Here is a 14,917-nt window from a genome sequence, read left to right on the forward strand (position 1 = left end):
GCCCAAGCAAGCCTAGGGTGTTTGGGTCCTAAGTCATCTGCTATTTCAGGAGCTTTGATTGAAAAAGCTCAGCCTACTACCAAGGTCACTGAGAGTGTTCAGATGCACCTCATGGTAACTGTGGCTTCATAAAAATCAAAGCTGATGGATGACGGGGAGGCTCTCTGCCTTCGTGTGTTTAGTCTACCCGAGCTTTTAGTTCTCCTGCGGCTGTGCTTCCTAATGGAAATTCATCTCTTTCTCTTCCCATTACCCAGGCAGAGATGCTCTGGGATGTGAAAGAGGCTTTTTACCTCAACATTTTTGTCCTGCGAGGCATCCCTAATTCAGGAAGGAAATGAGGAGGAGTTGAGAAAAACCCACCACAAATGTTCTGTCAGGTAGCTCAAAGTCAGGCAGGAATTTAAAGAGCTTAATTTCTTGATGGCTTGAGTTTTCAGCTCTGTTCCTCTGACTTAGTCAAGTTCAAGGAGTTTGCTTTCTCTTGTGCAGGCTGTGGCTCATAGGAAACAAGGCAAGATAAATGATTCTTTTTGTTCTTTATTATTATTATTATTTTTGAGAAATTAGGATTGATGGAATGAAAATTTCCACCCAGGTCCTGCTGGTATTACCCCGACCGTTCTGACCAATCCCTTGTGAGGCAGGAATGAGCCCCATTATGCAGGTGTGGAGTCTGAGGCTGAGAGATATAAAAGAGCACATCCCGGGCCATCAGACATGTCTGATTCCAAAGCCGGGGGTTCGCACCAACACTGACATCTTCCAGAACTGACCTACACGTGTCTGTCAAAAAGCATGACAAAGAGCCGTCGATGTTCTGAGGTAGAAAAGGTAAAAACCAGGCATCCGTCTCTTGTAGCGGGAGGAGCTGGGGGCCCTTCAGAGCTGTAGGAGGCCTGGTTGAAGGGAAAGACAGCACACCCCCATGGGAATAATCGGAGATCAGCGCCCGAGGTTTCTTTCCAATAATCTGGTTTGCTCCTCACAGACTGGCGGTTTGTTCTCTGCTACAAACTCACATTGTACGTGGCAAACACGGACTCCTGTCTTTGATTATTCATGAATGTCAAGCTGAAAAAGCAGTTTGTACTCAAAATTCAGAGTCCAAATGCCAACATGGGGCTACAGTTTAGAACTGCTGTGTGACCGTGGTGGTGCCACCGACCTTCTCTGAACCTCTCCTGATCTATAGAAGCTGACTGGGTCTCAGGGAAGGCTGGTGCTTCTCAGGAGGCTTCTGAATCAGGGTTTTTCTCTTTCCGTGGAAAAATAGGGCAGGAGAAAAAAGGTAAAGGGACACACAGTCGCAATTCTGCCACTTCACTATAAGGCAGAGGAAAAAACATTCTGGGTTAAGAAGCTGAGGTGTAGAAGTGGCCCTGGGGCCTTCTGTGAAATCACACGTTAGGACTGTCCAAGCCTGGAACCCTCCCCAGGTGCGATGACTTCCGACTCCACGCTTAGCAGTGTTTTCAAATACCTCAGCTCGGGGCTGAATCTTCAGAACAAAGTGGACCTTAATTCAGTTTTGCTTAATAATAAAATAAAAAGATTATTAAAACTTTCAGGAAAGTGGAAACAGGGCATGAGAAGATACTCGGACATCAAAATAATATATGGATGTTAACTCGGCTAGAAGGGGGTAGAGAAGGGGGCATCCTGGGGCACAGCCAGTGTTTTATCTGCAATTGACAAACCCCAAATCCTCTCAGCTTCTGTTTCTCTCTACTTAAGACCTAGGGCACAGTATTTATTTACTTAAGTGACGGAGATGAAGACAGGCTTAAGGCTGGCCACCTGTCAGAGTCACAGTGACCTGTTTTTTAAAGAGATTTCAGCAACAACCCCTCCCTTCAAGCTTTATAAGACAAACGGGGACTGTGTGAAAATACATAGAAAAAATTTCACTAATTGGGCTGGATGGAGATGGTGAGATGGAGTGAGAGACTCCAAGTGGGGAGAGACGCTGCAAGAAAAGACCAGGTCCACGGACGCCCTTTCTCTTCGGAGATTATTGCAAGGGATTTTGCAAAGATATCCAAACTGGAAAGCCAGGCCTTCTTATCTGCCTCTCATAAATGCCCTTGGGATTCTTCTGGTTTTTCATACTCTTATGAAGACAGTTCCCAAGGGACACAAACACACACACTTTCTCAGAAAACAATACCACTTGTGCTCTCAAGGTTGGGTAGTCAACAGACAGAATCCTGCCTGGAGAAACTTAAGAAAAAGCACGGATGAATCTTGTTTAATAAGCACACATGTACCACTTCCCGTATGCCAGGCAGTGATGTCCAGCAATAAACTTGTATAATACTTAAACTCCCTCCTCCTCATCAGCTCTATTTCATAGAGAAAGTGAGTAGCCAGGTGAAGGTGTCCAAGTCGGGACCAGGATTTGAGCACATGTGTTGGCTCCAGGGTCTGTGTTCTGTTCACTGCACTGTGCTGGACCTCAACAGAGACAAAGGGGTCATGAAGCCTCGTGCAGGGTGCTCCACAAGGCTGCTATTTGAGGGACAGGAAATACCCCCAAAACACCCGTGTCAGCCTAATATCAGCTCCTAGAGGCCATCAGCTTCCTTAGTCCAGAGGCATGGGAAAGGGAAAGGTCTATGAGTTCAGATAAACCTGCTTTTGAATCTCCCATTTTCCTATCTATAAAGTGTTGGTTATGGGACCTTCCTCAGGATTCAGTGAAGATTAGCAATAAAAACAAGTCCCCCCCACCCCAGCAGAGTGTCCTGATGGAAGAATAGAAAGTACCCAATTAGTAAGAGTGATCTTGAATATTTCCTTGTTATGTGGAGAGAGCTTTAGGCTTTCAGACTGTCATTATGGGTCTCCTAGAGGCACTTAGTGCATATATTATGGTGGATTGGCTAAAGGAAGCTCAGTCTATGTACCAGTTTGCCTTCTAGATTTAGTAACCTTCACACAATGGAAAGCAGTTTTAGGAAGTGCTTGGCTTAATTAGTTTGTGTCCAGACATGCTCTCCAGGGCCCTGCACACACACTTGTCATCATGATCATCCACCTGTTTCCGGAAGGCTTGCTTTTCCAGAATTCCAAGCCAAGCTCTTGGTGTTACAACCGAGTGAGATTCTTATTCAGTAGTCTACCTCTCACTCCAGCTCCCTAAGAAGGGGCTACAGGTCAACATCCTCTTCTACTGATGCAGCAGGTCAAAGAAGGGTTGTCACCTTCTTAGCTGCCATGGTCCTGGGCTACTTTGAGTAGGCAAACTTGAGTTACTGCTCTGAAAGCTCAGATCAAAATGTCCACCATGGGCTATGGTGGCATCTAAGGCACTGATTAAACATTAACAATGACAACAGACTACGATGATTACATGTGAGTCTGAGCTGGACTTCTGGCCTAGAACATTTTCTTTACTCTACTGGTCCCGAGATCAAGAATTCCCTTCAGGAACTGCACCAAAGGATCCATAATGGGTAGGAAGGAAGTCGCATCAAAATACAATCTAACTGGCACTAGAATGGAGGCTTTGGGGATGTGCACTGCAGATTTAAGATCATGCTGCTTTTTCACAGTCGTTTTTCCAGAGGTCAACAATAAAAAAAGACAGAGAGAATTTTTCCCCACTCCACTGCCTCCTGCTCCTGGTGGCCACAGCATTTCAGTGGTGAGCATTATTAAAAATACCAGTGAGGGGAAGGTGGTCACTGCTCTTGGGGGCGAATGAGAATAGGCAGGGTTTATTCTGTACATTCAACTGCTCCCCCACTCATTATCACAAACACACCCCAAAGAGTGTCCCCAGCCTGGAATGTGTCATGACCCTGCTCCCATACAAATTGCAATGGCCAAAGAGGAACTCTTTACCCTCTGAAATCTAAGGTGAGACGGATGACAGTGTGATGGAGGGAAGAGTACGCTGAGTGCCTTATTGATCCACCTGCCAGCCCAGGAATGGTGAGTAATAAAAATTTATTGAAAATTAGAAAAAAAAAAGTCACTTATTCTCATTCTTCTGAAAGGGCTCACTAACGCGGCATATGAATAATCCCCCCCCCAGGACAAAAATATCAACCTCCCACCAGCCAACCCTCCAAATGGCACAGATTTAAAAATCTTGCAATTTTATTTGCATATAAAGGCCGCTAGATATAGAATATCACAATAAATTTAAAGAAACAACTGCTTTCCTAAATTTCATTAACAAGGTAACATAAAATAGAATAAAGCCCAACAGCATTTACAATGGGAGAACAGAAATGACTATTAGCGACAATATCTTGTGCTAGCGAAGATTGCATCGACACACAGTGCAAAATGGGAGGGGAGAGAGGGAGTAAGAAGACAATTCAGGGTATTTAAATAGAAAGGACAACTAAGCCTTATTTTCGTTAGCTTCCATTGCATCCATTTACGTCTATACACGCCTGTAACTGTACCTAGATTTAACTCGAGCTCTTTAAGACCTCGAGTTCTGAGACAAAAATGTGTCCATTCCTCTAGACATCCGAAGCACTGCTCTACCGTCCCTTCGCAGCGGTACTGTCCTGGGCAATATTAAACTCCTACCTTAGTCCTCAGACACCAAAAATACTTATATATATAAACCCATATTGAAAAGGAGTCTGCACACTCATTTCCTTTCTAACCATCTGAAACACCTGCTCTTCACAGATTCCGTTTCTGTATTTTTAAAGCTAAAATAATTTAAAAGACACACACAATGAGACCTTGTGTAACCGCCATAGGAATCTCACTAGCTAGGCCATCCTTTCAACGAAGGCCGTTTTCTTCCCTGGACACAGCTTTCTTTATATGAGAGGGTAAAGACAAGCCTCTTCCACGTCTAAGTCGAGCAGATTGCTATGAATCGGGGCCACGTCTGCAAAAATAAAAAGCATCACCAAGAAAACAACAACAACAACACATTAAAAATTAAAATATTTCAAACAATACTCTTAAACAGTTGTGCAAATCTGGGTTGGTTTTTAACACATTGCCTACCTGTTTCTTATATATTTTTTTTTTCTTCCAGCTTAAAGCATATTTAAAATACGACCTTTTATCACTTTTTAAAAGAAAGCTTGGCTGTCCTTTGGCAAACATTAACAATTTACAATGGCATGGCCTTTGAGAAAACAGAAGTCATTTTACAAATTCACAATGCTCCTTTGATTTCCAATGGATGCCCCATTTAAAAAAAAAATAAAATAAAAAAACAAAAACAAAAAGAAGAAGCACAACCTCTAGCATCGTTTGTGTTCCAACAATTTACAAAAAGAACTCACAGGATTTGGAAATAAGTGAGAGAATGTAAGTTTATAATTAGAAAAATGGCAGTTTATAGACCTTCCCTCACATTCCAATAGAGCGTCAGAGCTTCAGGAGCCCTGTGGGTTTGGAAGGTCAAATATAATTGGAGGGTTGGTCGGTTGAAAGCTGACTGTACATGTTGAGGCATTGATGTACGTTGTGTAACCGTCGGTCATGATGCCATAACCTGTAGGGAGAGAATGTCACATTTACTGTAACATACACCATCGGTGGTGAGGGAATGTAGGATTGTCGGGCCAGGAAAACAAAACAAAACAAAAACACCTTTGTCAGTGGTGAGATGAAATTCAGTTGAACCTTCCTGGATGTGATGACTTTCAGAAGCTACTATCCAATTTTATTTTGTTGTCTTTAAAGGAGAACACCCTCTCCTTCAACAAAGTGTGACTTCTCCCCCTAATTTAAACACCAAAGTTGTCTAGGAAACGCTATGATTTTGTTACTGATGAGAAGAAGGAAAACATTCTTCTCCCTTTTTAAAACAGGATTTTCATTTCAAAGCCCTGTATTTACATGATTGAGTTCCAGGGAACGAAATGAGTAAGATAAGAATTGTTCCGCAGGGGCAGGCACAGCTAAATTTCCAACAGGGCTTCAGGACAGGTGAGGAGGGAGAGGGAGCAGACAGATAATAGATGTTCAGTTTACTTATCTAGGAAATAATCTCTGGATTGCCTTCATGAAAGTTAGCCGTAAGTGGTTTAATCTTACTCGAGTGCCTTTAATGCAAATGTCCACGCGTAGAAACATTACCATAGGACCCCATTTGCTGAGCGTACCTGGACACTAGCTCAAACAAAAAGACTTCCCATATACAATATAAACCTCTCACGACTTCCTGGAAGAAAGTTAAAAAGGCCACCCTAGGTCTTCAGCATATATGTTCCTTTTATAATTTTTAAGATGTTGAAATTTCCGTGGATACCTGATATTTGATTTACAGCCTCTGCAGCTAAGTTCATAATTCTATTTTGACATTAGGCTCTTAGGGTGTATAAAAATATAGCCATGAAAAAATAAAATTACCAGGACTTATAGAAATAACCCCTAGGGCTCCCTCCGCCCCCCATTTGCTAAAATTTCTCTAAGCCAGCCTGCGGAGAGCTTAATGAGGGTCAATGGAAAAATCTCTTTAGAAAAGAGGCATTTAAAATCTGCACTTTTTAGTTCAAGGGTCATAAAGTCTTGTTATCTCTATCAAGAGGTTGGTATTTGCCTTTTCCCTGCCCTCTTCAGCTGTCTTAAGTGAATAAAAGTGAGACAAGTTTATTTGAATCGGATCTCCTCCCTGTTAAGTACGTTTATTATTTTGGGGGCTTCAGTGGAATTCCCCCATTGTCTGACTAGCTTAAATCTAATGAACGATTTTTTAAAATGATGAAATGCAAACCCCTAGGCATGCTGCAGGAAATCTGACCTGTTTGCAAGATCATGGTCCCCCAGAAATGCTGTTTAGATATGAGGTCCCATCTCTCCGGTCTCCCTTTTCCACAACCTCCCTGCCCCCATATTGTATCTTCACCTTGGACAAGTGCCCCCCTTTGCGGGGAGCACAGCTCAAGTTAAGGCGGCCTGACATGCTCTCTCTGGGAGCTGCACCATGCTTTCCATCCGCTCGGCTGGTACCTGCTCTTGGAGCAAGCTGAATTTTCTCTGGCCTCAGTAGGGTGATTTTCAATATGCTCTTTATTAGCTGCCTAACCGGGAAGCCACTGGATTTGTGGGCTCTGAAAAGCAAACTTTGTTTTTTTGCTTCATCAGCCCCCTCGTCTTAAATCCCTCAACTTGACTGCAGAATCATAAATAACTGTAGAGAGCAGCTGTGGGCAGGAGCTGGCGAGAATCTAGAGGCTGCCCAGGGAAACACAGCACTGCACATGAGCACGTGTCACTGCAAGTCTGGCAGGGTCAGAAATCCCAAGGCCTGCTGAAAGAGGGCCTTGCATCTGCCCCCAAGTCCAGTTAGCCCTAGCTTCAGAAAAGGCAGGGCAGACAAAACCCAGAGACCTTAAAGTTCCCGGGAGGCTTTCAGGTTCTGTGAACTTGACTCAGCTTACCTTAAAAGGCAGCAAATGGTAACGGGACCAGTTCCCATCTAGAGGAGATTTAATTATTCTATTGAAACTTAGTGTGAGCTAATAGCTCAGATGATTTCTGAGAAGTCTGAAGTAGTTCTCTGAGGTCAGTAAGAAAACATCTACCTACAGATTGTGGGTTCCTGCCACTTCCGTTATGTATCTTTCAAGGCATGTCTAAAGTTACTTTTCAGAGATGGCGCAGTCTTCCTGGGCCTGTGAGGGCATTCCGTGTGAAACACAGTATTTAGAGGGAGGGAGGGACTATAAAAGCTTTAAATAGCTTTTCCTATCTGAGCCATTTCTTCAAATTTTCTTTCTTTCTTTTAATACATCTCTGGGCAGGTCCGCGCTGCTGCCCCGGGGACAAATCAGTGCAGCTCACACGCCGTGGGGAAGGACGCCAGAGCCTCGGTCCTGCACGCCATCCTGCCTGCCCTCCTCTCTGTCCATCCCAGGGCCAGCTAGGGATTCTGCCTTGCAAACTGTTTTACAGAGCAACCAAGCTGTGTTTTTCTAAGGAGAGGATCCATCCTTGACAGACCTCAGGGGTGATCTACCACAAGGGTTATCCAACATTCCTCATTAGAGCCTTAAGATTCTGGAAGCTGCCAGGGGGAAGTGCTGGGTTTGAGGTAAGGTGGGCCGGGGGGGCTCCTATTCTCCCCTCTGCTTGCAAGAGAGCAGCAGTTGCATAGAACACATTTAGCAGCTTTCCTGTGCAGACGTTTCTTAGAAGATTTTGTTTATAAAAGGGTTCCATGGCTAAGAAGTTTGCAAACCTTTGCTCCATTTATTCCCAGGTCAGCTAAGATCTCCTCTTACAGAGTGAGAAGGGGCATGGTGACATGACATGCCGTGAATTCCTGTCTCCTGCCCTTACCTTCGTGGATCCCACCGAACACATGGAGCTTGGGCCGGACTCGCCTCTGGACGGTGTTTAACAGCTCCACGCAGCCCACTCTCTGAAGCTCCTTTGGAACCCAGTCTCGAAAACCTAAGGGCAAAACGCAATCAATACACTTAATTTTCTTTCTTCAGGTAAGGGTTCATTTAGACTTTCAGGAAGCCGTAACTCACGGAAGGTTTATTACATTATCTGTAATCCGAGCCTCTCCATTAAAGCTCACAATGGCTTTTAAGAAACTTTTCACTCGTCACTTTGTCTTCTTTAGATTCTTGAATTTTTTTTCCCTTGCTTTCCATTTTTTTCTTCCTGTTAATTAACATTTTTTTCCCCCCTGGGAGGGATATGATTTATTCAGCCATGGGTTTCAAATCTTCTTCATGGGCTCAATGACATTTATTCCTGGCAGTCCCATAATATCTCTTTCTCCCTCAATTCAGTTACTTTTTCTTTCTTTCTTTTTTTTTTTTATTCTATCTTTCTTGGAACAGTTTACTTCAACGATGTTCAAAGAGGAAGGGTGGGAGGGGGCAGCCCATAAAGGGGCCACCAGATTCCTTACTCTCTTTAGACACAGTAACTCTTACCCCTTGGTGGGTCCCGATGACCATAGCTTTGGAAAGCCGAGTTTGTCCCTCTCCTCTCCTTTCCAGCAATAGGCAACAATGTGACCTCACGGTGGCATCCAGTGAGCTGGGGCTAATTGACTACTTTTAAAATAAAAGCCACTTAGTTCTTCACTTAATGCAGAAAATCCATAAAAACTGACATCAATTACAGCAAAAGTCAGCTATCTGGATGATTGCGTCCTGGAATGGAATCCATATACTTCAGCAGGATGGGCCATAACAAAGGCAGGTGGGATGGGAGGCTAAATTGTAACCTGAGAAAATCCATTCCACAGGCCCATTAGGTTATTTCTACTATTTAGAAATGACTAGGCAGAGGGGAACCGTTTTCTGCTTTGTTGGGTGCAGTGGCAGAATATTTAGAATCTGGCTAGCTGGGGTTCAGGGAGAGAGCAGAGAGACTGGGAAGGACAGATGAAAGGGAAGTGAGGGCCCAGCAGCACTCCAGCCAGAGTTTTCAAAACTTAGAAAAGATCCTTAATGCACGCTGCTTGGCACATTACCTCATGGGTGAGGGCAACCATTCCATTTCACATAGAGGCATCTGAGAAAGCCTCTTGTTCCGGCCATCATAGTAAAATCTCACAGAACTGTGACCTCCCTCACCAGTAAGAAAGAATTCAAGGCCAATCTCCAAGGACTCCTCTTCCCAACACAGCATTTTTGTAAGAATCCCAATAACTGTATTAACTTAGGTTCAACATTATCTTTCGAAAACTTTGCCCACCTTTTTTTCATTTTGGAACTTCTCCACGTAGATCTCACTCTGCTACACACACAAGTGGCCTCTCTATTAAGAATTCCTGAGATGTCTGAATGCTTTGGAGTCTAAAACTCAGGCTATTACTGTCACTTGCTTTTATACCAAAATTAAAGATGTGATAAAAGTCTGTGAACTGCTCATTCTATTGGAACATTTATTCCAAATACTATTCCAACTGTGTAAATGTTTCTGTGCTGATGATATCCAAGTCCCTTTAAATAAAAACAGCTCAAAGGAATTCTTGCCTGCAACCAACTAGGCCAGGCGTCCTCAAACTACGACCCGTGGGCCACATGCAGCCGGCCTAGGACATTTATCCAGCCTGCTGGGTGTTTTTGCCGCCACTGCCTGTCCTGCTTAGCAGTCGACTCATCCCAGGGCCTGCAGTTGAGCCCTCCAATGGTCTGAGGGACAGTGAACTGGCCCCCGTTTAACAAGTTTGAGGACCCCTGAACTAGGCCATGTAGGCAAAAAGATCAGGGTAGCTGGAACAGTAATTGTATTGGGTGCTCTCCTTGGGTAACTCATGTGGATCAGAATATTTAGCTAGCAATTTAAGGATTTAACTAACTAGTAAATCCAGCTATAAAATGGAAATTAATCATGACCTCATTAATTATGACTTGATAAAGGTTGACAAGTATAATCTTTGAAAACATGTGATGGGGTCCTATTGACAAGGAAAAAAAGCATAGGCGTGGTAATTCTGAAGTGTGGAAAAAGTCAGGAACTGCCTACCTCATGCAAATCTGTGCAGATCCCACATCCACAACATCAGACATGGATTTCTTTCTTCCCCCATCACTAAACTGTGCTATTGAGCCTCTGCCCTGGTTCTCCTTTCCAATGTTTCTTTGTGAAACATGGACCACTTCCCTTATAAGGGAAGGACAACGTCACCAAGTGGCTTACAGGAGAAAATCTCTACAAAAATTAAATTTGCATTAGAGGGTACGTATTTGTTTTTTATTAATTTTTATTTTTGGAACAAGGTCTTTTTAATTTTATTTTACAGGGGACAAGGTCTTATCCTGTTGTCCAGGTTGACATGCAGTGGAATACTCATAGCTTAAGATAACCGCAAACTCCTCAGCCTTCTGCCTCAACCTTCCAAGTAGGAGGACTACAAAAATGCACCACCATGCCATGCTAACTTTTTATTTTTTTTCTTTTACTTTTTGTAGAGACAAGGTCTCACTACACTGTCCAGGCTGGTCTTGAACTCCTGGTCTTAACTGATCCTCCCATCTGGGCTTCCCGAAGTGCTAGGAGAATATTCAATGTCTTTATTTTTCAGGCTGACAGACGAGGAATTGACATGGATCACAACGCTCAAACACAGGAAAGACTGCAGCAATCATCTGTCATTGTATCAATTATTTTCCTCATCTCTCCAAACCAAAATGACGCAAAAAGTCTCTTAGTACTATACACTCAAGAATTTGTTAATAGGGTAGATTTTGTGTTATGTATTTTCTAGCACAAGAAAATACAAGAAAGAAAGAACAAAGGGAACATGCCACTATTAAAAGCGAAATATCCGAATTTCCTGAGCACACCTTAGTTGGATAGGAAGGGTCCTGGCATAATGGTTAGTGAGTAGACCTCGTTGAAAGGTGGGTAAGCCAAACAGATAATAAGCTCATGAATAATTAGAAGATAATAAGTCAAATAATCATCTTCTGACCCATAATCTGGATCACTCGGGGGTAGCTTTGAAGCACAGAGACAATATAAACCCGGATGTGGCTCCATGTGCCTACAGGATGAGTATCCTTAAGTAACTTTCAGCCGAAGTCCTTACTGAAATACCTTAGTTTAAAAATAAAAGATCCTTTTCTCAAATAATCAGCTCAAATGTAAAACTATAAAGATCCCCCAGGTTCCGGCATTATATGGAAAAAGAAAATGAGCTCCTTTGAACAAAAATTTCCATTATTTCACCACCATTCAAAAGCCCTGTGATGGGGAGGCCTCTATCTTCTTTCCATTCTGTACCCCACCCCTTTTACTCCCAAGTGAATGTAGTTTTTAAAATAAATTATCAAGAGCTCAAAAGATTGTGGTGCGCCATACTCATCTGATTTTTTCCCTGACTCAACTAAATCAAAAAATTTAATTTTAAGAACACCTGTAAGCCCAGCAGAACTGCTGAGTTTAATTATCATACTGTGTTTCTTTAAAGACGTTGACTTTTCTTTTTGTATTCACTTTTTTTTTTTTTTTTTTGGAGGGAAATGATGATGTCCCTGAGGTATTATTCATTATGCTTGGGAAAAAAGGCCTCTCCTATGACAAAGGACAACCTTTGCTTCACTTACCTAGAGGAGGTCCATGTGTCATGAGTATGTCGATGCCCTCAGGGATGAGGTTCCACTTGTCCAGCAGAGACTGACCTCTGGGCAGGTTAAAGCCCCATCCATTAAACCACGGGGTCCTTTGGGGGAGATAATGCACACGGTATCAGGCCAGCAGAGCCACGTCTCCGCGCTGCAATATTTCTCTCTCGCACATTCCCCCACAGTTTGTGTTGCTCTCTTTTCTCTTTTTGATGGTTGGCCCTGGCAGCAGGATGCTTTTTTGTTGACTGCTTCAAAACCAACGCATGTGAAAGCAAGCGTGAAGCCTACGAATTATTCCACTAGAAAAGGGCGCAGGAGGCTTTACAGTGGAGACCGTCCCAGCAAGCCTCTATCAAAATCTTGACAGTGCTTTGTCTTCCCCCCAATCTCAGTGTTTCCTAAGATACCCTGCCCTGATCCACAGTGTTTCCACCCTTCCCGTAGTGCCTCAGAGCTAAGAAATTCTACAGCACGCCTTCCCCCTCCCCATCACTACAGAGCTGTTTCACCAGAAAGGTGCTTATAAAGCATCCTTGGAGAAGTGCACGAGGGCTCAGAGACAGAAACCTCTATCCCCTGAGAGGTTTTGAACACCCTGGACTGAGGTTTCAGAAAAATTATGGGGACTTTGAAACGCGAGAAGGAGCACGGTGAACAAAAAAGCAAATTTGAACTTTTTTTTCTTCGGCCACCAAAGAGAAGATTTGGGGGACATCCCTAGTCGGTCACTCTGAGGTCCTCTCCTCTGATAATGAACGTGAGCATTTCCCCATCAGAGGAACTTCTGCTCCAGGAGTGAGTTTCTGAGATTGAGGCTCTGTGCAGAAGGGAATGGAGTCTTTGTCCCTCCCAAAAGCACTTCTAATTTGAGCTGAACACATCTTGTTTATAACACAGGTAATGGAAGGATGATCGATTTTTCTCGATGAATATTACAGGCTAAAGCTCATTAGATCTAAGCAGTTCCCAGTATTATCCTAGCTCCAAACATCTAGATATAACCAGGATCCTTTGAAATCGTTCTTTGGTTCTGGGTGACAGTTCCAGTTTGCTAGGACATACACGTAAAAGGCAAGTCAATTTTCCAGCTACGTTCAACTTTCCCCTTCAGCATCAAGCTGCCCCTTTTTCCATGCCAAATGAAAGAGGCAAATAACCTTCTGTAAAGGGGACCCTAACCTCGTCAGTCACAGCTGATCATATGGACAGTCATTGGCCAGACTGACCAGATTCCCTCAAGAATTTGAACTAAGAAACACTAACACACTATTCATTTGGTGGTAGACATGCATGGTCATGGCCTGAGATAGAAGGAAGCATCAACAGAAAGTCATGTGAAAATCCACATGGCAGATGAAAACCTCAGTTCCTACCGGGGTGGGTGAGAGAGAAAGTTCCAGAGAAAAGAGACTGTGTGGCCACAGGTAGAAAAGAAAGTATCTGTCTTGCTTTCTGACCACTCCCCAAGTCTCTAAGCCAATGATTTTCAACATCTTCGCAGTGGTACACAGGAGGGTGGTGACAGAATCTTAGGTGTGCCACAAAAATTTTTAAAGATCACTAATTAAATTACTTTCTAAATAGGTCCAAAGCACAGTATTTTTTTTTTTTACTTTTTTTTTTTTTAAGAGACAGAGTCTCATTTTGTCACCCTCAGTAGAGTGCCATGCGTCACACAGCTCACAGCAACCTCCAGCTCCTAGGCTTAGGTGATTCTCTTGCCTCAGCCTCCCGAGTAGCTGGGAATACAGGCACTCGCCACAATGCCTGGCTATTTTTTTGTTGCAATTTGGCTGGGGCTGGGTTTGAACCCACCACCCTTGGTATATGGGGCCAGCGCCTTATCCGCACTGAGCTATAGGCGCTGCCCTTACTCTTTTATTTTGATCAACATAATTTAAGCGCAACACAGATGTTTAACTGTAGGTTCCAGTGTGCTGTGAGATAAAAAAGGTACTCACTTGTGCTAACGATAATAATATATTAAGACTAAACATTATTGTAGCTCTTGTTTATCTACTGCTTTTGTTGTATTAAGGTACTATTCTAAGCACTTTATTTGTATTAACACATTTAAACCTCAAAGCAAACTCATGAAGTGGGTGCTATTATCTTTGTCACCTCATAATGAAGAAACTGAGGCAGTGAGATGTCAGGTAAACACAACTAATACCTTGGGATAGAATCCCACAAAGTCTGGTTCCAGAACCTGTGTTTGCCCACTAAGCAATCCCTCCTCTCATATACTATCTTAATTAACGTACTAGTCTCCTTGCATGAGACACTTCGGTTCTCTTTCAGGGTTGAGTATCTTTGTGCTTGAAGCCAAATAAGCTCTAAAGTGAAATAACGTTTCAACTCCTTGGTCCCCAAATCTAGTTCTAACAGGGCAGAGTGGGCACCTGCTGTGTTTGCCTCCCTTCTTTTGGCGACAACATCTGATTTTCTTTTGGAGAACGCCTCCTTCTCCCACTCAGCGTGTGTGCTGTGCTCTAGATGAGGCAAGTACGAAATCTTCCTGAACGGTGCACCTGCTACCCACCTTGCATCAGTGGGGGCCGTCCAAAAAAGAGGTCGTGGTTTTCTTTCTGGGATCCTGAGTCTCAAGACCTCAGTAAGCCTGCAATTGCCTAGGAGGTATCTTAGCCGTCACGCAGATAGCCTCTTTTTTTTTTTTTTTTTTGCCTTCACAGGATTAAAAAGGCTAACTTTAATGACAATAACAATATTTAACGTAAGGACCGAGGACAAAAACCTCATAAAGAATGAATGAAGATAAATACATTCAGAAAAGAAATCAGACGATTTCTGAAATTATCTTTTACTTTTATTTATAAATATTAGTTTTATTTATAAATATTACTTTTACTTTTACTTTATTTATA

At 43.1% G+C, this 14,917-nt stretch overlaps 1 protein-coding gene across 1 annotated transcript in view; it reads right to left on the reverse strand.

The window, feature by feature from the left end:
* Positions 1–4,089: 4,089 nt before the first annotated feature.
* MPPED2 (metallophosphoesterase domain containing 2) overlaps positions 4,090–14,917 on the reverse strand; it is a 175,242-nt gene continuing 164,414 nt past the window's right edge. Inside the window, exons 4-6 of the mRNA XM_003781205.2 lie at positions 12,012–12,127; positions 8,275–8,388; positions 4,090–5,482 (exon numbers count right to left, since the gene is read on the reverse strand). Of these exons, the coding sequence (XP_003781253.1) occupies positions 5,364–5,482; positions 8,275–8,388; positions 12,012–12,127 (349 nt within the window). The 3' untranslated portion in view covers positions 4,090–5,363. The remainder of the gene's footprint in view (positions 5,483–8,274; positions 8,389–12,011; positions 12,128–14,917) is intronic.

Source organism: Otolemur garnettii, unplaced genomic scaffold (assembly GCF_000181295.1).
Source record: "Otolemur garnettii isolate 467f Iridium unplaced genomic scaffold, OtoGar3 scaffold00001, whole genome shotgun sequence".
Taxonomy (NCBI): Eukaryota; Metazoa; Chordata; class Mammalia; order Primates; family Galagidae; genus Otolemur; species Otolemur garnettii.